Source organism: Ahaetulla prasina, chromosome 17 (genome assembly GCF_028640845.1).
Source record: "Ahaetulla prasina isolate Xishuangbanna chromosome 17, ASM2864084v1, whole genome shotgun sequence".
NCBI lineage: Eukaryota > Metazoa > Chordata > Lepidosauria > Squamata > Colubridae > Ahaetulla > Ahaetulla prasina.
Window position 1 is genome coordinate 9,280,652 of NC_080555.1, and position 24,349 is coordinate 9,305,000.

The 24,349-nt window shown below is 47.2% G+C and overlaps 1 protein-coding gene across 1 annotated transcript in view; it reads left to right on the forward strand.

The window, feature by feature from the left end:
* Nucleotides 1-24,349, forward strand: part of NRXN2 (neurexin 2) — a 531,073-nt gene that overhangs the window by 462,167 nt on the left and 44,557 nt on the right. Inside the window, exon 18 of the mRNA XM_058160639.1 lies at nucleotides 13,865-13,954. Within this exon, the coding sequence (XP_058016622.1) occupies nucleotides 13,865-13,954 (90 nt within the window). The remainder of the gene's footprint in view (nucleotides 1-13,864; nucleotides 13,955-24,349) is intronic.

The window sequence follows — 24,349 nt, forward strand, 5'->3', positions numbered from 1 at the left end:
GACACAGCAGTTCTTGCTGCCTTTATATCCTATGGGGTGTGGCTCCATGACTCAGCACTTCCTAGGCCTGCCCCACCCCTGCTTCTGTTGTTCCATCCTCTCTTGATGCCGATGAGTCAGCCAGGAAACCAGGAACAAACAGGACTTCAGCTCTAATTCTCCCTCTAAGCAGTTGATTTGTTTGCCACGAAGTGGTATAGCAGCCCTTGCTGCTTTTATATCCTGTGGGGTGTGGCTCCATGACTCAGCACTTCCTAGACCTGCCCCACCCTTGCTTCTGTTGTTTCCGCCTCTCCTGCCTACGAAACCTAGGGTCCAACCAAGCCTGATTGCCATCAGCTGGGTCTGAAGGCGTGGCCTGGAGGGAGAAAGAGTCAGGGGACGGAGGCCTCATTATCTCCTCCACCTAGCCTGTCTCTGGCTCCTGGAGCTGAGCCAAGGAAGCCGGTGCTCCCGAGGTAAGTCCTGACGGCCCTTCCCCCTCACTTTCCAAGTCACTTTCTGGCTTGGGGGGCGCAGACACAACACTGGGTTTGTGGAAAGCCACGAATCTGTCTTGGACAGGTAGAAACTTTGAGAAGAAATCATTCTGTTTTAAGCAGCATTTCTCTTCCGGTCACGAAATTTTCCCAGCTTTTGGTTCCCATCTGTTGCTGCTGCTGCTTCTCGTGCCCCTCGCAATGTCTGTCAACTTCTATCTCACCCCCAGGACGCGCGTCTTCTGCAGCCCAAATCAGCTAATTGCACACTTGCCCCATGTGGTGCAAAACCTTAACCTCTGTGCAGAGGGAGTCTTCAGCTCAACAACTTAACAATCACTTAATTTAGTGGCCCGTTCCAACTTACAACGGCACTGAAGAAGAGCGACTTATGACCGTTTTGCACACTTACGACCGTCGCAATGTCCCCGTGGCCACGTGATCAAAATTTGGATGCTTGGCAACTGACTCATATTTATGACGGGGGGGCATCACCCCGACGTCATGTGATTTCCCCTTTGGTGACTTTCTGATGAGTAAAGTCAATGGGGAAGCCAGATTCACTTAACAACCGTGTTCCTAACTTAACAACGGGCTGTTTGATATAATGGGTTTTTGGTTCAAGTCCATCTCACTGGCCCTCTGCAGCATTCTTTTTCAACCTTGCGAACTTTAAGATGGGTGTACTCCAACTCCCGGAATGCCGCATTCGGGTGGACTCCAACTCCCAGAATTCCCCATTGGGGTGGACTTCAACTCCCAGAATATTCCATTGCGGTGGACTTCAACTCCCAGAATTCCCCATTGCGGTGGACTTCAACTCCCAGAATTCCCCATTAGGGTTGACTCCAACTCCCAGAATTCCCCATTCGGGTGGACTTCAACTCCCAGAATTCCCCATTGGGGTGGACTTCAACTCCCAGAATTCCCCATTCAGGTGGACTTCAACTCCCAGAATTCCCCATTGCAGTGGACTTCAACTCCCAGAATTCCCCATTGCGGTGGACTTCAACTCCCATAATTCCCCATTCAGGTGGACTTCAACTCCCATAATTCCCCATTCAGGTGGACTTCAATTCCCAGAATTCCCCATTCGGGTGGAATCCAACTTCCAGAATTCCCCATTCAGATGGACTTCAACTCCCAGGGAGATTTCTGGGACTTGAAGTCTCCCATCTTAAAGTACACAAGGTCGAGAAAAAGTGCTTACAGATTCCTCCATTCACTAAGAAAGGCCATCTTCTCTAGCTGAAATGAAAAGGCCCATATTCTCTTTTTTCCACCTCCCCTTTTTTTTCCCTCTAAGCCTCCCCCCCCCCGCTTTCCCCCGTCGATGATGGGAGTCCTTGACATCATGGCATTTTCAAGAAATTTCTGCATCTCTTTTCAGCAGCAGCCATGTGTGCGTGCGTGTGACTCCCTGCGTATCGCGTTCTCATCTAGCGTATTCCTTGAAAAGGTTGGCCGTCAGGAAAGTTCATTGCATTGGAGATGCACAGAGCTGGAGGGAGATAAGCGAGGGCAAGGAAGGGGTCTGCAAGAAGAGAGATGGTTCCCCCAGGGAAATATGGACAGGGAGAACTTTGTTCAGTCCAGAATTGCTGGGGAGGGAAGAGATCTTTAACAGATTACCGACCTCTGGCATCTTTAGAGCAGGCACTTCCTCCTCCTCCTCCTCCTCCTCCCCGATGCTGAATATTAATACCCCATAGATCTTGGACAAACCGTTTTGCAGTGTCCACTTTCCCCATCTTTCCGTTCAATTAAGCATGCCTTGGGGAATCCTCTTCGGGCAATGGGCCGGCTCCAACCTCCGCTGAATCAAGCCAGGTGACTCGGGAAGCTGGAAAGTGCCGGCGCGAAATTGGAAGGTTGCCTTCTTCGGCCCGGGCAAGACATCCTGACTGGAAATGCCTTCGTTTCCAAATCCATTTCGGGGTTGAATCACACACCGGTTGCCCCGGTTTCTCCCTCTACTCCCCACCCTCTCCTCCGGAAACTTCAAAGCGGAGGGAGCAAATCTAAACTGAGGTCATTGCTTGCAGGCAAGCAAGGCAGTCAAGGTTTCTTGGCAGCTGGGATTTGCCAGCTTTTCTTAGACACACGCACAAATACACACACACACACATGTGTCACCTTCCAAGCGCCTCTGCCATCCTGCTCGCCTCGCGGTGAGTCAGTTTGATGCAGACTTGGCTAATCCAGCTGCAGTGGTTTCGAGATGGGTGGCTGCATAAAGTTTTCAAATAAATAACCGGGATTTGATCTCCCCATCCTGGCGCTCCTGCTCAAATGGACATCCCAAAGGTGATTTCTTTCAAAAGGCAACTGGCCTTTCTTGTTTTTTCTTTGAAGACGTTTCGCTTCTCATCTAAGAAGCTCCTTCCATTCTGACTCAACAGCGGAGGAAGGAATCGTTTACATTCCTTGCAATCTTCTGGTCGTTAGTATTCTTTCTGAGAGCCCTTGAGGCCACTTGGAGGAAGCTTCTTGGATGAGGAGTGAAACGTCTTCAAGCCAAGCAAGAAAGCCCGATTGCCTTTTGGAAGAAAGGGGACAACCACGACCTGGACGATTTGGGACAACCACGACCTGGACGATTGAGAATCCCCGTAGACATTTAGCCAGCTGGACAGATCCTCTGTCGGTCATCCCAGAGCTGTCCTAGGGGCTGAACCAAACAGGGAGCCTTGCAAGCCTCTTTCTGCCTCCAGCGCGGCTTCTCATACAGTTGCACACATTTAAGAGTTGTGGACTTAGCCTCCCAGATCTCCACAGGTCTTAAAGTCACAAGGTTGGGGGCCCATCATACAAATATTTTAAATAAAGAACCAGAATTTGCCACCTACACCCTGGTGTTCCAGAAATCCTACTTGGCTAGACAGATCCTCGCTCTGTCATTCCCAGAGCTGTCCAAGGTGCTGAGCCATGCAGGAGCCTTGATTCTTTCTGCATCCGGAACAACTTCTCTCAAAGTTGTGCAGATTTAAGACTTGTAGACTTCGACTTCCAGAATTCTGGAAGTCAAAGTCCACAGGTCTTAAAGTTGGAGACGCACATGCACACGCACACCCCCCGATACAAATGTTTTAAATAAATAACTAGAATTTTCCATCTACGCCCTGGCACTCTGGAAATCCTACTCGGCTTGACAGATCCTCTATCTGTCGTTATCAGAGCTGTCCAAGGTGCCGAACCATGCAGGAGCCTTGACTCTTTCTGTCTCCGGGGCAGCTTCTCTGGGAGTTGCGGAGATGTGCCCGTCGTAACGCGGAACCCCTCCAGCTTCAGGTCGGGGTACATCATGGAAAATGTATTTATGTGGATAATCTTCCTGCCTTAAAAGGAGACCCTCTGTACTGCGGCTGGTTAAGCCGCAGTTGTGTCATGAGCCTGCAGCCACGCTTCTTCTCAAAGTCTTGGTGCAGAATCAATCAATCAATCAAAAAGAGCTGGAAGGGATCCTGGAGGCCGCCTAGTCTACCCCACTGTGCTCGAGCAGGAAATATTGCACCATTTCAAACAGGTGGCCGTTTAGTCTTTTTCTTAAAAACCTCCAGTGATGGAACAGCCACAACTTCCGAAGGCACATTATTCATTGTTTTGAACTTGAGCATTATTTTTCCCCATTCATGGAAGAAATGCTCTTTTTACCTAATTGGAAAGCAGGCCGTTCCTGCCGTTTACTTTGCCAGCCCTTCGCAGTTTTTGGCCAAAAGTTGGCGATGCAGATATCCAGGCCTGGGGTTGAGAAGCACACCTTGGTAGTTGGCATCACGTCACCCAACAGACAGGCATGGAGGTATCTGGCCAGGAGAAATTCTAGCCAGCTCTTCCGAACCCTTTTTTTTGGTCCAGCTGCAGCCACGGCGAGCCGCCTGGATGTTACTAAATACAGGTGAGGAAAAGGTGAATAAAACCCTCCAATTTGTTTAAGCCACCTTTTACGCAGAGCTTAAAATCCTGCTGGGTTTTAAAATCCGTAGTCTCAGCCTGGAATGGAATCTGCGACTTGGAAGGGTTCCGTGAGACCATCAAGAACTGTAAGAACTCTCTCCGTATTATTGACAGCCTGAATGGCGCGGAGTCGTCCTCGCCTTTCTTTGGAAAGACGCAAAGAGCAGCCCGGAATTTTGCTTCCTTTTATTCCGAAAAATACAACGTGCCGGACGCGAAGCCTCTCTGGTGGGCAGAGATGGCGATGCTCTTCTTTGAAATCAGTTAATTAACACGGAAGTGACATAATTCTCGGGAGTTTTCTCACATCCTTTTTTCCCCTCATTTTCTCTCTCTCTCTCTCTCAATCTCCCAAATTTTCCATCGCCCGTGAACATTAAGCTGGGAAGAATGACTTCCCTGTATTATTACAGGCGGCGGAGAAAGCTGTTTATTTATCTGCCTTTAAAGCATAAATCTGTTTCAACCTGCCGGATGGAGTGCAAAATCTCACCAGCAGCATCTTTAAGATACCCTAAAGAGACCAAAACGGGGGATGGGGAGGAATGCTGGAGAATGAGAAATGCTTAGCGAGAAATACTGCAGGGCCCAGAGTGGGCGCCGAGGATGAGTAGACGGAGGGAGACAATTTTGGAGGGCGGGGAGATTCAGAATCCCGATCCTAAACGGGATTATAGGCCTTGCATTCTGACAAATAAAAATAAATAATCCGTGGTTATTAGTTACTTTGGACGCACCGATTGGGAATCATTTGGCTGATCTGTAACCCCTCTCTGTTTGGGGAAAGGCTGTTTCTCCTTCAGAAAAATGATTTGGGTGACCAGGGGGAGGGGGAGGAAGGAAGTAGGGCAGAAAAGCAGCGATTCTTCAGCTTATGTTCCTTCCACGGGATGGGAGCGGGTGGGTGTTTGTGTGTTATCGTGATTTCATTCAGATTTTATCAACCTGGGGCCCCTGTGGATAAATTGACACGATCGGAAAAAGAACGGGCGTTAATCTGTCTCAGCTAAAAATCAAGAAGATTCAGGAGCAATTCTGTCGGGTTTCCGTATCTTTCTTTTCCTTCCTTCCTTCCTTCCTTCCTTCCTTCCTTCCTTCCTTCCTTCCTTCCTTCCTTCCTTCCTTCCTTCCTTCCTTCCCTCCCTCCCTCCTTTCTTTATTTCTCCTTCCTCTCCTTCCTTCCTTCTCTCTTTCTTTTTTCCTTCCTTCCTCCCTCCCTTATTTCTCCTTCTCCTTTCTTTCCTTCTTTCTTTCTTTCCTTTCTTCCTTCCTTCCCCCTCCCTCCTTTATTTCTCCTTCTCTTTCCTTTCCTTCTTTCTTTCTTTCTTCCTTTCCTTCCTTCCTTCCTTTTTTTCCTTCCTTCCTGCCTCCCTCCCTCCCCCTTTCCTCGGTGGGCAGTGCCAACAACAGAGAGGGCAGGTCCTAAAACGCGGGATTGATTAATTGCTGCACCCTTCAATGATTGATTGGCTAATTGACCAATTACAATAAATACACCTGGCCTCCAATCCCCGCCAGAGACTCTTTCATTCAAAAAGTTAATAGGCCCCTTGTCCCAATTCCACCGATTTACAAAATCCCAGCATAATGGTTTTTGGAAGAGCCTCCACAGTAACACAAGGGAATCTGCCCCTGCCCCCCAAATCTGCAGGGTTCTGTGCCCCCCAATTTGTTCAAAGGCAGGGAGAGGTTCCCTTGTGTTTGCGTTCCTACCAGCACAGCTTCCTGCATAAGCCGTGCTCTCTGGGAGCGTGCAGTACCCTCATAACCCGAGTTCGAAAGACGCCACGCTTTGCGCATTGCGGCGGTGCAGGTTGTGCGAATGCGGCCACTCCATCTTCCAAGTGAAGTGAAGGTGACGTGTCCAGAGGTGGGTTCCATATAACTTTACCACCAGTTTGCCACGCACCGAAAATGTGAGCGCGTCTGCGCGCATGACCGCTTCGCTCACACATGCGCCTTCCGCACATGTGCGCAGCCTTCCACGCATGTGCTTTGCTCGTGTGCACAACTTGCATGCATGTCTGCGGCTTAAAAAACATGTCTAAATAGGACGGCACAGTGCCAGGGTCACCACTACCGGTTCTCCCGAACCGGGCCGAACCAACTAAATATCATCAGTGGACGTGTCTACACTTTTCCAATCCCTCCCAACCCCCTAACGAAAGAACCTTAAAAAGTGAAAGAGGTTGTAGGTTAAAATGTAGCCTCGCAGAGTTCTGAGAGACGAGCCTCCTGAGGACGTGCAGAGTGCGTTTTCCCTCCCCTCTCGGAAATGCCCCTGCTCAGAACGTAAGGTAGTTTTGGGAACCCAGCTTGCAAGGATCAGCTCAAAACACCTTTATCTTTAACGGCAGGAGAAAGTTAAGGGGGCTCCCTTGCTAAACAACGGCCAGATCTCCTCCTGCTTTTGCACTCGGCTCTCAATATTTCCCTGTCCGTTTATGACTCCCCATTGCTGCATTTTCTCGTTTCATTTCTCCTTGAGCCTAGGGCAGTGAGGGCGAACCTTTTTGGCACCGCCCAAATTGGAACGCGCATGCACATGCGTACCGGAGCACCAGAAGCCCAAGGACCAGCTGGCCAGTGCGTGCATGTCTGTTTTTTCAGCGTTTTTGGGGGGCATTTTTCAGACCAGTTTTGGGGGCCAAAAATAGCCTGAAAATGATCAAAAAAAATGGTCTGAAAACAACCCAGAAAAGGCTCGGAAAACAGCATGGGTTTTTTTGCCATTTTTCACACCATTTTTGGGCTGTTTTGGGGCCGTTTTGGGGGCCAAAAATAACCTTAAAATGGCCCAAAAAATGACCTGAAAAATGATCCAGAAAAGGCCGGGAAAACAGCCTGGGTTTTTTTTGCCATTTTTTGGTCCGTTTTCAGGCTGTTTTTCTGGTGCTCCGGCGCCCGCGAAAACCAGCTGGCCATGTGTGCACTGGAAACCAAAAGAACAGCTGGCGATGGTGCGCATGCTCACAATGAAGGCTCGGCACACCACCTCTGGCACACGTTTCGTAGGTTTGCCATCACTGGCCTAGGGTGTTTCCTAGTGGTGTCCCATCCAAGATTTCAACAAATCACATAGGATGGTTTTTTGTGATCGTTAAAGTGAGCTGCAGACTGGCGGTTTCAGAATGACAAGAGTTGGAAGGGCCCTCGGAGGTCTTCTAGACCAACCCCCTGCTTGAGCAAGAGACCAAAATGGCTGTCCGATTTCTTGTGGAAAACCTCCAGCGATGGTGCACCCACAATTTTTGGAGGGGACCGTTCATTGGTTAATTTGATCTCACTATCAGGAAATTTCTCCTCAGTTCTAGGTTGCTTCTCTCCCAGATTAGTTTTTCATCCATTGCTTCTTCTCCTGCCTGCTGGTGCTTTGGAAACTACAGTAGTGGCCAGAATTGTGGAAACCTTTTGGGAAAAGTGTATTTTTGAGGCTTGATGGCTAATAACACCACTTTTTTTTTTATTTGGATTTTCAAGATAATCCTATTCCACTGCTGGAATGGCCTGGGAATAGCCCAGACTTTCACCCAATTGAAAATCTATGGAGCCGACTCTAGAAACTTGTTAGTCAGAAGCGATAAATAGCAATAAAACCCAGTTAATTAGAAGCCATTATTCAATCTTGGCTTCGCATGATAACAGCTGCAGAACTAAAAGTCTTGGTTCACTCCGTGGGAAGACATTGTAAGGCTGTAATTCAAGGTTACCCAACGAAATATTAACTGACATGGGGACAATTTTTGTATATCTTGCTTTTTTCTACATGTTTCACTTTTCTTCTTTATACTGTGACTGCTATTCTAATAGCAAATCCTTCATGAAAGTTATTGCATTACATTCTTGATTAAATTATTTTTCCATTGATATATAATTTTATGGTACTACTCCCCAAAAAAAAGTGGTGTTTTTATTAGCTAGTTTTAGAAAATATACACTTTTCCCAAAAGGTTTCCACAATTTTGGCCACTACTATATGTTGACTCTTCTTCGTGGCAGCCCCTCAAATATTGGAAGACTGCTATCACGTCCCCTCTAGTCCTTCTTTTCTCTAGACTCGACATACCCAATTCCTGCAACCGTTCTTTGTACTGCTATCATGTCCCCTCTAGTCCTTCTTTTCCCTAGATTCAGCATACCAATTCCTGCAACCATTCTTTGTATGTTTTAGTCTTCGGGCCCCTAATCATCTTGGTTGCTCCTCTCTGCCCACCAATCCTGCAAACCGTCCTTTTGTCTAAATTGCTAGGTTGATTGACAGCTGTCCCCCTGGAAGGCGCTGCTGAGGCTCACCCACTGAAGCATTGACGGTTGCGCCATAGCGCTTCTGCATCCGGACGAATGTCTCCTTTTGTTGATTTCTTTAAGCTCATTTTAGACTAGAATAGAATTCTTCATTGGCCAAGTGTGATTGGACACCCAAGGAATTTGTCTTAGGTGTTTATGCTCTCAGTGTACATAGGGAGAATAAAATATATTCATCAAGAATAAAAAGCATAGAACACTTAGTGATAGTCAAGGTTACTAATCAGCTATCAAATCGTACCAGGAAACAGGTAAAAGCAATATAAATTGAAAGATACAAGCAACGTGGTTATAGTCATAACTGGGAAGAGATAGATACTAGGAAGGAAGAGAAGAATAATAGTAATACAGTCTTTAGTAAATTATTTGACAGTGTTGTGAAATAATGACACAAAAAAAACACATCCCAAAATGACATTTTCTTTGGGGCGGCTGATGTGCGAGTCGCGGGCCGGACCGGCAACGGATGTGTCCCTCCCGAATCCCGCCAGATAAGATTCCAGCTGTGAAATTGAGTGTAGAGCCGCATCCTAATTACAGACTCCGGTCACTTTCCGAGGATGGCGTATTTTTAATTAAAAGATGTTAATCGGCTAGTTAATACAGAAGCTAATGAGAGCATGAAAAGTCCCCGACTTCTTCTCTCTAATTAGAGGGAACTGAATGGCGGCACCAGAATGAGAAGCAAAGATGGAGTTGGAAAGGGGGGCACTCCTCCCCCCCCCACTCCCTTCCCTTCCCCACACCCCGGAAAGGATCTCTTGAGTTTTATTGTGGGGCCCTAACCTCTCTCCACTGCGGAGAAATCCCCCCCCCACTTGAAAAACTGAAACGGAGACTCATCCCCGGGAAAGGGGAACCAGCCAGTTGCATGCAGAAAATGGCATTTGTTACCAAACACAAATACATACATACATACACACACACACACAGCTGTTTGGAAGGAGGGAGGATAAAGGAAAGGAAAGGAAAGGAGGAAGGAAGAAGAGAAGGAAAGGAGGAAAAGGGAAGGGAAGGAGAAAGTGGGAAGGGAAGCAAGGGAAAGGAAAAAAGGAAGGAAGGAAGGAAGGAGAGGGAAAGAAAAGGAAAAGAAAGGAGGAAGAGGGAAGGGAAGGAGAAAGGAGAAAGTAGAAAGGAAAGAAGGAAGGAAGAAGAGAAGGAAAGGAGGAAGAGGGAAGGGAAGGGAAGGAGGAAGTGGGAAGGGAAGCGAGGGAAAGGAAAGAAGAAAGGAAGGAAGGGAAAGCAAAGGAAAGGAGGAAAGGAAAGGAGGAATGGAATGAAAAAGAAAGGAGGAAAGGAAAGGAAAAAAGGAAAGGAGAGGAGAGGAGAGGAGGGAAGGGAAGGGAAGGGAAGGGAAAGATAGGGAAACCCGACAGAGAATTGCTCCTGAATCATTTTGATTTTTAGCTGAGACAGATTAACGCCCGTTCTTTTTCCAATCGTGTGAATGTATCCACAGGGGCCCCAGGTTGATAAAATCTGAATTAAATCACGATAGCACACAAACACCCACCCGCTCCCATCCCGTGGAAGGAATATAAGCTGAAGAATCGCTGCCTTTCTGCCCTACTTCCTTCCCCCCCCCACACACACACACACACATACACCCAAATCATTTTTCTGAAGGAGAAACAGCCTTTCCCCAAACAGAGAGGGGTTACAGATCAGCCGAGGAAGACAGGAAGGAAGTGTCCTTTCTCCGCTTCGTTCCTGCTCTGCAGCACGCCCAACTTTCCTATAATTCTAGAAAACACGGAAGACCTGTCTGTCTTCAGGGCGGGGACATCAAACCTTCCAACTGGTCTTCCAACTGGCTGCTCCTGCCGGCTTCTTCATCCATCCCTCAAGCTGTTCCTGAGCCCCAAAAGGTTTTTCTGACATCCCAAAGCAAGATTTGCAAGCCGGCGGCTGCCGCTTTCAAAAGTGGCTTTCGCCCGGGGGTGTGGTGGGGGGCTAATTTAAGCTTACCGTTACCTTGCTCTGCCTCCAGAACCTGGGAAACGTGGACCTTCGGTTTCCTTGCACCACAGATATTTCACTCAGTTGCGTGCCTGTAGAATAGAGTAGCACCGGAAGTGGCCTTGGAGGTTTTCTAGTCCAGCCCGCTGCTCAAGCAGGAAAACCTATACCATTTCAGACCAGAGACTGTCTAGGCTCTTCTTGTTGTGACTCCAGCCCCCGAACCTGGCCCCATGCCCGAAAGTGACTCCGAAAGTGAGGGGGAAGGGCCGGTAAGGCTTACCTCGGGAGCACCGATTCCTTTGGCCCGGCTCCAGGAGCCAGAACCAGACCAGTCGGAGGACGTAATGAGGCCGTCATCCCCTGATTCCTCCCTTCCCCAGGCTACGCCTTCAGACCCAGCTGATAATAATAATAATCAAGCTTGACTTGACCCGCGCTTCAGAAGATTAGAGAGGCGGCGTCATCAAAAGGAAGGGTGGGGCAGGAGCCCCACCCCACAGGATATATAAGGAGCTTTGGGACTGCTCTCACTCCACGGGAAGCAAAAGTTTAGCTGAACCGTTTCAAAAAGAGCTGAAAGTCTTGCTCCGTGAGTCATTTGTTTGACCTTTGGCAGGCAGCTGTGATTTCTCTGCCAGGACTGATAAGAGCCGTGAATCCACTGGCTGAAGGCCAGCTCGTGGGTCTGAAGTGGGGAAGGAGACAGAACATTTCTTAAAAACATCCAGGGATGGAGCGCCCACAATTTCTGCAAGCAAGCCGTTCCACTGTTGCTTGGGAATTCGTACGTCTGACAAAAGAGTCCAGGAATGCGGAGGGTGTGTCGTTTGGGAAGAACCTGTTTCCTCTCTCTCTCTCTCTCCATTTTTGAAGCATTCCCTCACCTCGGTGGCTTCTTTCAGGCCACTTTGAGGATCAGGGGTCCAATTCCGTCGGGCACCTGCCTTGCATCTTTCTGCCAGATTTTGTCTGGTCTCATGGCCTTCTCCACCTCTGACCAGACGAAGGGCGAAAGGGGAAGCCGTTCCACCGGCCCAGCACGGTCAACAAAAGCAAAATGATGAACAACAACGAGGCTCCACGCCGTGTTGTATTCCGAAGCCCCCCCATGGAAAACCTTTGGAAAACGCTCTCTGTACCCGGGTCCAATCTTTCACGCCTCTTCTCTCTAATCATCTTCTTTTAATGACCCCATAATCCCTTGCGGGTGGGGGGCAGAGTCTGGGCAACTGAATGGAGCTGAGTGTTTACTGGCCAGATGCCTTTCCTGTTGCCGGGGTGGAGTTTTGTTCAGCGGATACATTCTCATTGTGCCCAGAGAGAGAAATATCTGCCTCTACCTTAGGATCGAAACCACAGCCTCCCGATTGTGAGCCGAGAACTCCACCTCTAAGTCACTGAACCACTCCACGTCTTCTCTACAACCCCCAGCGGTATTTTCTCCATTGTGGCGGGGGCGGGGGGGGGACGCACGACGGGTAAGCCGGTACGGTTGGCTGAAATTTGGGAGATAAGATCTGAGTGAAACGGGAGAAGAGATTGCGTTCCCGGCTGAACACGCAGCATGGCCGTTCCTGCTGAAAACACTTTTTCTCCTCTGGAAGAGGACAGAACCTGGGGACAAAGTCCTCCCCCTCCAGGGATGGTATTCACTTACTGGTTCACAAATGTGAGCGCGGGCGTCACGCATGCGGCCAGCCTTCCGTGCACGTGCTTTGCTGGCAAGCGTGCGTGCCTTCCGCGCACGCACCCGGCCTCAAAAACGTGCCTAAATAGGATGGCATAATTTCCGCTACCGGTTTGGGCGAACCACCCCGAACCGGCTGAATGCCACCTCTGCCCCCCCCCCCCACACACACACACAAAAGCTGGGAAGAAATCTTCAGGGTGGTTTAGACTGAGCTTTGAACCTTCCGCAGGTGCCCATCCCATCCCAAACTGGTTTGTGCAGCCCTCCCGAGGCCACGGATGCGGGAAACGACAATCCGCGGTGTGTGATTCTAACCCTCTTTTCAAGCGTTAACGGTGGGGGAGACAATTGGAAGAGGGCGGGCGACTTCAAAAGCGCGTCCTATCTAGGAAGCCTAACCTTAAGGTGCGTTTGGCTAAAAGGTACCAAATTTGGATCTGCTGGTCGCCAAACTTTCCCAAGACACCCGGTTCACCCACCCACCCCATGTTTGCACTCCCTCCCTCGTTATTTTGATGGCTATAGACTGCTCAATTCCTTTGCCCCTTTTCAGAGGCCAAAGCGGGGAGAAATCCAAGGGTTGTCTCTTATTTTTGTATTTTTTTTGGGGGGGTGGGGTTGCAAAATGGCGGGGTGGGGCAGGGCACAGAATGCTTTTTGGGCGGAGTTGGTAGGCAGGGAATCAACTGGGGGGGGAAGGGCGTGGGAGGGGGCAGAGAATTGAAATTAAATTAAACCCAAAAAGAAAACGAGGGGGGAAAAAAAGGCAAGAAAAGAAAACCAACACGACAAATCCTACGAGTCTGGGAAAGGAAAAACGTTTGGGAGAGAGTCGAACAGCGCACAGTGTTGCTTTTCCCGCAGTTTTTGTGACGTAGAACCTAAAGTCGGCTAATAAAGTGAATTTAATTTTTTGCTTAAAAAAAACAACAACAACAACAACGAAAAAAACAACAACAAACCAAAACGACAAACAACAACAAAAAAAATGGCCCTGGGGAGAATTTGTTCCTTTCTCCAGGGCTGCATAATGCCTTCTAACGTCCATTCTACTCATCCTAACCCTTAAACTAAACCGTATAACTAGTGTTTTATTCATTTGTGGCTAAACTCGCTAAACCCACCCCAAACAAACCCCCCCTTCCCACCCCCATCCCCACCCCACCCCCCCAAAAAAACCCGAATTAATGGAAACTTAACCGCTAATTTTTGATTCCAACGCTTAAACTGCTGTTTGGAGTGTAGTCTGACCTCTCTAAATTTGCTAACCTCTGAACTTTGACCTTCCAGATGGCGTATATGTCTCTTTTTTTATCTCTCTCTCTTTCTCTGTTCTCTTCTTAATTTTTATTTTTATTGTTTTAAAAAATTTCTTTTTAACTTTTTTTGGTGTTGTTCTTTATTTTATTTTATTTTTTTATTTTTCTCTTCCTCTTAACCGTCTACCAATCTCTCTCTAAACTTTTTGAAGGGAACACTGATAATGAACGGCTGGCGATTGCTAGACAAAGAATACCGTATCGTCTCGGTCGAGTAGTAGATGAATGGCTACTCGACAAAGGTAATTAACCATAATTAATTCCGGTTAACTCAACAAGCAAGCTTTTAAAAAAAAAAAAAGGTTTTAAAGGTGCAGTCCTCTTCCCTGAGCTTCTATGCCCTTTTTGCCCGTTCTTACTTGCAGAAAGGAAGAGATGGTGCGGCCAGTTAAGCAGAGGCAAAGTTGGAAGAGAAAAGTTTTTGACCATTCCCACACAAAAGTCAAGGTCTTTTTGAAGGGTGGCCGCATTGTTGGTAGTGTTAAATAGTTTAACGTCATCGGCGAAGAGAGCACAATTACTTATAATATGGTCACAGAGGTCGTTAATGTATAATATGAAGAGTGTTGGTCCTAAAACGCTGCCTTGGGGGACACCGCTATTAACAGGAGCAGGATTTGATAGGGCACTGCCTATTTTGACCACTTGTTGCCTGTTTGACAGGAACGCAGTTATCCAATTATGGAGGGGTCCGGAGATGCCGTAGGATTTTAGTTTTAGAAGAAGTTTGTCATGTACCACTGAGTCAAAAGCTTTACAGAAGTCTATGTAAATTGCATCTATTGCTTTGCCCTGATCAAGATTTGTAGTCCATATGTTATTGGCCAGGATTTTGGGTTGGTTTCTAACGGTCGAATCATGGCCGCTGGATCAAACCAAAGAAAGTTTGTCCCATTGGCCACGATTCAAATCTTTAGACACCTTTGGCCTGGATGATTTGAGTCTCCGTTGACGGATCGGCTTGGTTGACTCCCTAAATAGGACAGCATTTTCTGTGCAAAATCTGATGGGCAGGGAGCAGATTTGGGAGAGGGGGGGAGGTGTCTTTTGCCATGTCCACTAGTAGCCACGGGCATAGGAGTGCTAGTGCCCTCAGGAGTGGTGGGAGGAAGGGAGCAGATGCTTATAGGCCTGGCAGGTTTTTGAAAAAAAGGCATTTTGTCTTGAAGACGTTTTGCCACAAAGCTTCTCCTGCAAAGCAATAACACACACACACATCCTTCAGAATGAAGCAGGACCGCTAATGGTGGAGTCCCAAGAACCGATGGTTTTGGATCAGAAAGCCAAGAGTAGCCACTGGAGCAGAGGTCTCCAAAAGCTGGCTGAGGAACTCTATGAGTTGAAGTCCACAAGCCTTAAAGTTACTAAGGTTGGAGACCCCTGAACTGGAGAATCATTTGCTAGGATGTGCTTTGGCTTAGAAGCGCATGCTTTAAGATGGGTGGACTTCCACTCCCAGAATCCCCCAGCCAGCATGCTTTAAGACGGGTGGACTTCCACTCCCAGAATCCCCCAGCCAGCATGCTTTAAGACGGGTGGACTTCCACTCCCAGAATCCCCCAGCCAGCATGCTTTAAGACGGGTGGACTTCCACTCCCAGAATCCCCCAGCCAGCATGCTTTAAGATGGGTGGACTTCCACTCCCAGAATCCCCCAGCCAGCATGCTTTAAGAGGGGTGGACTTCATCTCCCAGAATCCCCCATCCAGCATGCTTTAAGATGGGTGGACTTCCACTCCCAGAATCCCCCAGCCAGCATGCTTTAAGAGGGGTGGACTTCATCTCCCAGAATCCCCCATCCAGCATGCTTTAAGATGGGTGGACTTCCACTCCCAGAATTCCTCAGCCAGCCTGCTTTAAGATGGGTGGACTTCAACTCCCAGAATTCCCCAGCCAGCATGCTTTAAGATAGGTGGACTTCAACTCCCAGAATTCCCCAGTCAGCATGCTTTAAGATGAGTGGATTTCAACTCCCAGAATTCCCCAGCCAGGTTGCTTTAAGATGGGTGGACTTCAACTCCCAGAATCCCCCAGAATACTGGCTGGAGAATTCTGGGAGTTGAAGTCCACCCATCTTAATTTTACTGAGGTTGGGAATCACAGAGCATCCTTCTCCAGCATGGGAGCTTTTCTCGAGAGCATGGACTTCACTTCCCAGAATTCTCTCCACGGTCACATCAGCTGGGGCTTTAAGAAGTTGAAATTCACACTTCTGGAGGGGAATAGAATTAGAATTAGAACCAGAACCGGAACCGGAACCAGAACCAGAACCAGAACCAGAACCAGAATTAGAATTAGAATTAGAATTAGAATTAGAATTATAGCAATAGCCCTTAGACTTATATACTACTTCACAGTGGTGGACAGCCCTCTCTAAGCCGTTTACAGAGCCGGCGTCTTGCCCTCCAACAATCTGGGTCCTCATTTTACCGACCTCCGAAGGACGGAAGGTTGAATCAACCTTGGAAGGACTCAAAGATGTTCCTTCTTCTCATGTCATCCTCTCTCACCTTTCCTGAGCTGACAAGCTGGGGTTGTTTTTAATCCGATGGAACTCCCCCCCCTCCCGCCCCCACTTCTGTGACTTCAGCTACCTGCAGCGAGAGGTTTAGCCCTGGAGTGACAGCCTCTCTTTCAACCACCTGCCCAATCTTCAAAACATCAGGTGGGCAGCTGAGCGGAAAAAGAGGGATACAGGGCCATTTAAGCAGGTCAGGAAGGCGTGGGATGAAGCAGGAATCCATCTTAGGAGGGGGATCCCTGACATCTTTTTTCCCACCGGGAAGTCGACATATTGGGTCCGCTTCCTTTAAGTAGAACGACCATCGATCGTCTTCCTGCTTTGCCTCTTCTTGCCAGCTTTGAGATTTAACAAACCTCTCTTGTTGATTGAAATTCCTTGGACGATGCATCTAACCCGTTCGGGGGACGAGAGCTGCACCTTTAACGCTTTAAACTCAGCGGGGAAAAGAATGAACAAAAAAAAAGAAAGAAAAGAAAAACAAACAAACAAACCCAAAGAAAGAGAAAGATCATTTCTAAATTCTAACTTAACCATCTAATCACACTTTTAACGTGCTTTTTAACTCAAATCAAAGTTACTAAACCGCTTTTTTAACCGCTAAATTCCAAAGGGCTTAAAATAATCATTGGCAGGTGATTATTCTAAAGGGGGGGGGAGGGCCGCAGGGAGAAAGGGCGCTTTTAAATGTATATATACATATATATATATATATATTAATGTCGATTGCCTTGCTGTTTTAAACAGGCTGTAGTTACCAAACCAAACCAAACCTGTAAAAAAATATAATTAAAGGGACTTCTAAAGCATCCAAGTAACCAAGATCAAAACCAAAGCAAACAAGAAGGAGGGGGGGAGGAAGAAAAAGCAACAGAAATTCAGATGGATGTTGAAAGTGGGGGGGGTATTATAAAGGGAGGGGGAAAGAATGTGGAGAATCAAGGGGAAACGCAGAGCACAAATGTATATGAGTAACTCTTTATTGTTGCAGCAATTTCTTCCATGAATTATTTTTTTTTACTTTCCGTTACAAGGAGTGGGGTGTGCAGGATGGGGCACTGTTTTAGGGGTGCAGAGGTAGAGGATGATGCCCCAGCAAGGTGAGAGGGGCACAATTTTGAGTGGGGTGGGGGTCTATTCTTTTCCCAAACCATTTTCACACCCCTCTCCAAACACCGCTCCCTGTGAAAATTAAGCTCCTATTTGGACAGCAGGATTTGTGCTTGTTTTGCAACAGAACAGAATAGAATAGAATAGAATAGAATAGAATAGAATAGAATAGAATAGAATAGAATAGAATAGAATAGAATAGAATAGAATAGAATTTTTATTGGCCAAGTGTGATTGGACACACAAGGAATTTGTCTTGGTGCATATGCTCTCAGTGTACATAAAAGAAAAGATACGTTCATCAAGAATCAGAGAAGAGGAGAAGGAAGGAAGGAAGGAAAAGAGGAAGAGGAAGGAAGGAGAGGTGGAGGAAGGAAAAGAACAGAGTAGAATAGAATAGAATAGATTTTTTTATTGGCCGGGTGTGATTGGACACACAAGGAATTTGTCTTGGTGCATATGCTCTCAGTGTACATAAAAGAAAAGATACCTTCATCAAGGTACAACATTTACAACACAATTGATGGACAATATATCAATATAAATCATAAGGATTGCCAGCAACAAGTTATAGTCATTCAGTCATAAGTGGAAAGAGATTGGTGATGGGAACTATGAAACGATTAATAGTAGTGCAGATTCAGTAAATAGTCTGACAGTGTTGAGGGAATTATTTGTTTAGCAGAGTGATGGCCTTCGGGAAAAAACTGTTCTTGTGTCTAGTTGTTCTGGTGTGCAGTGCTCTATAGCGTCGTTTTGAGGGTAGGAGTTGAAACAGTTTATGTCCAGGATGCGAGGGATCTGCAAATATTTTCACGGCCCTCTTCTTGATTCGTGCAGTATACAGGTCCTCTATGGAAGGCAGGTTGGTAGCAATTATTTTTTCTGCAGTTCTAATTATCCTCTGAAGTTCCAGGAAGGTTGCAAGGCAAGGAAGGAAAACAATTTTTCCCCCCAAGGCCTCATGCTTGTGTTCCACCTGTAAATTGTGCACACAACACACAGACAGCCAAAAAAAATGGAGAAATGGTTTTTATATATTTTTTTTTAAAAAAATTGGCCATTGTCCCCAAAAATCGGGAGGGGGGTGATTTTTCTCTCTGGCTTTGGTGGGAACTGTTTTCATGACATCAGACCTGCCTTTCCAGCCCTCTGTTTAAAGTTTCCCAGCTCAAATGTGTGAGAATTCGCACCATGGATCCACGATTAGGGAAGAAAAAAATAATAATTTCAGGACAGGAAAAATGGCTGGGGACTTAACAATACCGATTGGCAAGGTGGTCAGACAGCAAGTGCTAACGCTTTGTAGAATTTGCAGACAGGAGGACTGAGTTTCTGCCGATAAATTCCCATTTATTGCTGCAAGCTCCCTCGGAAATGTTAGAATTCATAGGAAAAAGAGAGTTGGAAGGGACCTTGGAGGTCTTCTAGTCCAATCCCGTGTTTAAGATGGAAACCCTATTCCAGTCAAACGGCTGTCCGGTCTATTTTTGAAATCCTCCAGTGATGGAGCACCTACAACTTCTGGTGGCAAGCCGTTCCGCTGGTTAATTGTTCTCATCGTCAGGAAATTTCTCCTTCATTCCAGGTTGCTTCTCTCCTTGACGAGTTTCCATCCTTCTTCTCCTGCCTTCAGGCGCTTTGGAGAATAGGTTGACCCCTTTTCTTTGGGATAACCCATCAAAGGTTGAAAGACTGCTATCATGATGCCAGCTCCCCTCCTCCGCCCACCTCTTCTCCTGGGGTTTCCAATGTCATCAGAAAGGTTACGTGGTTCTAAGGACGTTCCAGAAGCTCCTTCCGCTTGGGAAAAAACAAACTTTGTAGAAAAGTGATCTGCATGATTCAGTTCCAAGATTCAGAAGTCAGAGACGAGCTTCAAAAATTTTAGCAAGGGGTTCTCTGCCCGGTGGCTGGGTGGGCGTGGCCATGGTGGACGTGGCCTAGTCAGCCTCCTACATCACGGCGGGGTGATGTTGGTGTTTTTGCCCTTCCCGTCCTCCGGAGGCTTTCATTGAGCAAAAATGGCCTCCCCAGGCGCTATGGAGGCCAAAACGGGCCTTCCCGAACTTCCGGTAGGCCCGTTTTTCACCTTCCTCAAGGCTCTGCGCGCACCCTGCCCTCACCTGCATCCAAAACGAGCCGCGTGGGGACTCCTGGGAGGGGAGGGGAGGGGTGGGCGAGGCCAGCCAGGAGTGGGATTTGAGAGTTCTCCGAACTGCACAGAATCTTAGCTAGAGGTTCTCCCGAACCCCCAGCGGCGAACCCCTGAATAAAGTCCAGCAATCTTTGTGGCTACAGTGCTGAGCATTGGACTTCGGAAGCTGCTGCCCCTGTAGATGGTTTGGTTTGCAAGTCCCATAATCCCCAGCCTACGGGGATCGTTGGACTCTGCAAGGCAAGATGAAAGACTCATAGGTTGGATGTCCCCACATTTGAGTTCAGTTGCTTTTTATTTTGACGGAAGCGCCGTTGCCCGCTTTCACACATCACATTCAGTGATTCCCGAACAGCGGTCTTCAGAAGCAACCTTTTCTTATGAATCGGTGCCATCCAGATCCCGCTGGATTGGATGAATGCTGGATGGAGGGCAGACCAGCAGAGATCTGGCAAATTTCTCCACTCTGCAATTGATGACAAACGTAGCCGAGCTCAAACGGGTCAGAGCAGTGGTGAAATCCAATTTTTTTTTACTACTGGTTCTGTGGGTGTGGCTTGGTGGGTGTGGCTGGGGAAGGATACTGCAAAATCCCCATTCCCACTGCACTCTGGGGCCAGCCAAAGGTGGTATTTGCCGGTTCTCCAAACTGCTCAAAATTTCCGCTACCGGTTCTCCAGAACCTGTCAGAACCTGCTGGATTTCACTCCTGGTTCAGAGAAGCTGTGCCTTTCCAAACTCAACATCTCCTGTAGCCTCCTGGTCTTCGCTCAATCACCTGGGATGCTTTGAATCCTCCTAACATTGGGAATAACGATAAGACCTTCCCTCTTTCCTGCCTTTGCAGCAAACGCCTGTGATTTTTTCCTACTAAAAAGGGAAGGGAAGGAAGGAAGGAAGGGAAGAAGGAAGGAAGGGAAGTAAACAGGAAGACAGGAAGGGAGGGACAGGGGAAGAGAAGGAAGGAAGACAGGAAGACAGGAAAGGAGGGATGGAGGAAGGAGGATAGGAAAGGAAACAGGAAGACAACAAAGGAGGGACAGGAAAGAAGGAAGAAAGGAAAGAAAAGAGAAAGGAGGGAGGGAGGAAGAAGGAAGAAAGGTAAAGGAAATGAAAGAAGAAGGGAGGGAGGGGTGGAAGAGGAAGGAAGGAAAGAAGGAAGGAAGGAAGAAAAGTAAACAGGAAGACAGCAAGGGAGGGACAGAGGAAAGAAGGAAGAAAGACAGGAAAGAAAAGAGGAAGGAGGGAGGGACGAAGAAGGAAGAAAGGTAAAGGAAATGAAAGAAGAAGGGAGAGAGGGAGGGATGGAAGAGGAAGGAAAGTAAAAAGGAAGACAGGAAAGGAAGGGACAGAGGAAAGAAGGAATGATGACAGGAAAAGAAAACAGGAAGACAGGAAAGGAGAGATGGAGGAAGGAGAATAGGAAAGGAAACAGGAAGACAGCAAAGGAAGGGACAGAGGAAAGAAGGAAAGAAGACAGGAAAGAAAAGAGGACGGAGGGGAGGAAGAAGGAAGAAAGAGAAGGAAAGGAAGGAAAGTAGAGGAAATGAAACAGGAAGGAAGGAAAGGAAGGAAGGACATAAAAACCCACAACTGAACTATGTGGGTTAGAACAGCTGAGATTTAAAATTTGAAGAACGTATCTTCACCATATCAGATTTTCTACAGCTTAGTGTTGTACTCAAAAGTGCTGGATTGGAATTGGGAGGCCTGAATTCCAGTCTTGCCTTTGGCCGGTCCTTCTCTCAGCCCCAGGAAAAAGGGAGCCAGGGCAAGCCACTTCCAAAAGGCACGTCAAGAGCGCTGCAGGGGCCACGTAGCCACCAAGAGAGGATAGGCAGATTTAGGATTCTTCATCATCATCGAGCGTAGGAAATAGGCTAACTTTGTCAAATGCACCGAGCTAGCCCAGCTCCCCGGAATGGCTCCAAGAGACCCTGAAGTGTGTGGAGTGTTTTGGTGCAAATCCCTGGTTGAGCGCAAGCTAAGAGTGCATTCACAATTTCCCATTTCACCCAGCGGCAACTGGACAAAACTGAACCATGAATCCCAATAAATAATTTTTCTTTGAATCTCAAGACACCAGAAGTGGGGATTGCTGCTGAATTGATCCAATGTGCCCCCCAAAAAATGGAAGAAACAAACACTCGCCATATTAGTTGTCTGTGAGAAAATGGATGGAAAGTGGAAAACGCTGGGAGACATATTAAAAAGCTGCAAGCATAGACGGTGTTACTGTGAGAAGCGTCCAGATGTAGATCGAGTTTGTTGATGGGGCGGTTGTGCAATCTTAAGGCGTGTGTTTGAGGACTGGAAGAATTATTGTTGCCCCATGCGAAGGAGAAGAGAACAAGAATTATTTCCCCAAACTCTAGACTTTGTGAAGTACAGGTAGTCCTCGACGTACGACCACAATTGAGCCCAAAATTGATGTTGCTAAGCGAGACATTTGCTCAGTGAGTTTGGCCCGATTTTTACAACTTTTCTGGCCACCGTCGTTAAGTGAATCACTGGGGTTGTTAAGTTAGCCACACGGTTGTTAAATGAATCTGGCTTCCCCACTGAATTCGCTTGTCAGAAGGTGGTAAAAAAGGGGATCGTATAACCCCAGGGCATTGCAACCGTCATAAATATGAATCAAGCGCCTGAATTTTGATCATGCGACCGAGGGGGAGGCTGCAAAAGTTATAAGTGCCGCTGTAACTTTGAACGGTCACTAAATGAATGGTTGCAAGTCAAGGACTACCTTTTTTTAAAAAAAAATCTTTATTTTTTTTTTCCTAACAAAACAATCTTTTTTTTAAAAAAAAACCAAAATTTTAAATTAAAAGTAAAAACTGCAAACTTATCGGAGGAACTATTGTAAATGGAGAACTAGCTGTATTTGGTTATGAGATTATGAGGGGCTGCCCCCAAAAAAGAGGGAGTCAACCTATTTTCCAAAGCTATTTTCCAGAAGGCAGGACAAAGAAGCAATGGATGGAAACAAATTAAGGACCTTAATTAGGGCCTCTGGTGGCTCAGACTGGTAAGACAGTCTGTTATTAACAGCAGCTGCTTGCAATTACTGCAGGTTCAAGTCCCAGCAGGCCCAAGGTTGACTCAGCCTTCCATCCTTTAGAAGGTAGGTAAAATGAGGACCCAGATTGTTGGGGGCAATAAGTTGACTTTGTATATAATATACAAATGGATAAAGACTATTGCTTAACACAGTGTAAGCCGCCATGAGTCTTCGGAGAAGGGCGGGATATAAATGCAAATTTAAAAAAAAGGAGAGATCCAATTTAGGACTAAGGAGAAAATTAACCAGTGGAACAACTCGCCACCAGAAGTTGTGTGTGCGCCATCACTACAGGATTTTTAGGATTTTGTCTAAAATGGTATAGAGCAGAGGTCTCCAACCTTGGCAACTTTAAGCCTGGCGGACTTCAACTCCCAGCTTTGCTGGCCGAGAAATTCTGGGAGTTGAAGTTTGCCAGGCTTAAAATTGCCAAGATTGGAGACCCCTGGTATAGAGGGTCTCCTGCTTGAGTAAGGGGGTTGCACTGGAAGACCCCCAAGGACCATTCCAACTCTCTTATTCTGAGATAGGAAAATGAATAAAATTTGGGAACTGCAATAAAGCTTTATCCCTGGCCGAATCAGGTCAGGGTTTATTTACATCCCTGAGTCGTGTGAACAGGGAAAAAAGTTTATTGTCGATTGGTTGGCTTTTTTTAAAAAAAACAACGATCTTATCTAGTGACAGGTTTGAATTATGGGCTGCTGAATGGGAGAATGGAGAGGGGAAGGTTGGCTCTGAGCCTACTACTCTAAGAGCATGTTGGGAATAAAACATGAGCGAGTATAAACAGGACACTTAGCAAAGGAAGAGGTGTCATATACATTCCTTCGGTGGGTTAACGGCTTTAAATGTACACGCCACGTTGTGCAAGGAGAATCCAGCTCAGGAGTGGTTTTCATTTACTTTCCCTAGCGGTTCGCAAATGTGAACACGCGTGGATCCCATCCACGCATGCGCCACGGCACTTTGCTGCCGTGCGTGCCTTCCGCGCATGTGCCCGGCGTCAAAAATGTGCCTAAATAGCACGACTCGGAGCCTGGGTGGGTGGGTGAGTCCACCCGCAATTTCTGCTACCGGTTCGGGCAAACCGCCTGAATACCATCCAGCTGACTCTCGCTGAATGTTTGATCGATCGAACAAATGCGACGAGCAGTCTGGATCTGAAAATTAATATAGGAAGGATAAAGGAAGCAAAGTTATTGGGTGGGGGGGGAATGGCCAGCTCTCCATCAATAGCGAGAAAAACTAGAGCACGTAAAATGGGTTTGTAGGCCATAGTACAGCTAGTCTTCAATTTATGACCACGATTGAGCCCATTTCTGCCACTAAGCGAGAAAGTTGTTAAGTGAATTTTGTCCACCATTTTACGACCTTTCTTGCCACCGCTGTTAAGTGAATCCCTGCACGTTAAATTAGCAAAACGGCTGTTAAGTGAATCTGGCTCTAGCAGTGAGCCTGTGGGAATGCCAGCAAGCCTGAACAATAATGTAGGTGTACATAAGCCCACAATGGGAGAGTCATATTAGCTACTTAGCCAGTTTTGGGCCCTGAATGTATTACTCACCGAGATCGCTAAATCCTCTTAGTTTGCACAGATGTTTGTTTTGGCCCTGGCGCTATTTTCTCTTTCTGTCTCTCTTGTATACAGACAAGGACACCGACACAAATACACGCACAAACGCAACTTCGTTTGCAATCAGTAAAACTGCCCTCTGGCTTTACACGACTCGCATTCATTTCATGGCAGCATCTCTGCTTGGTCTCCAATCTGTCCCATGCCTAGCA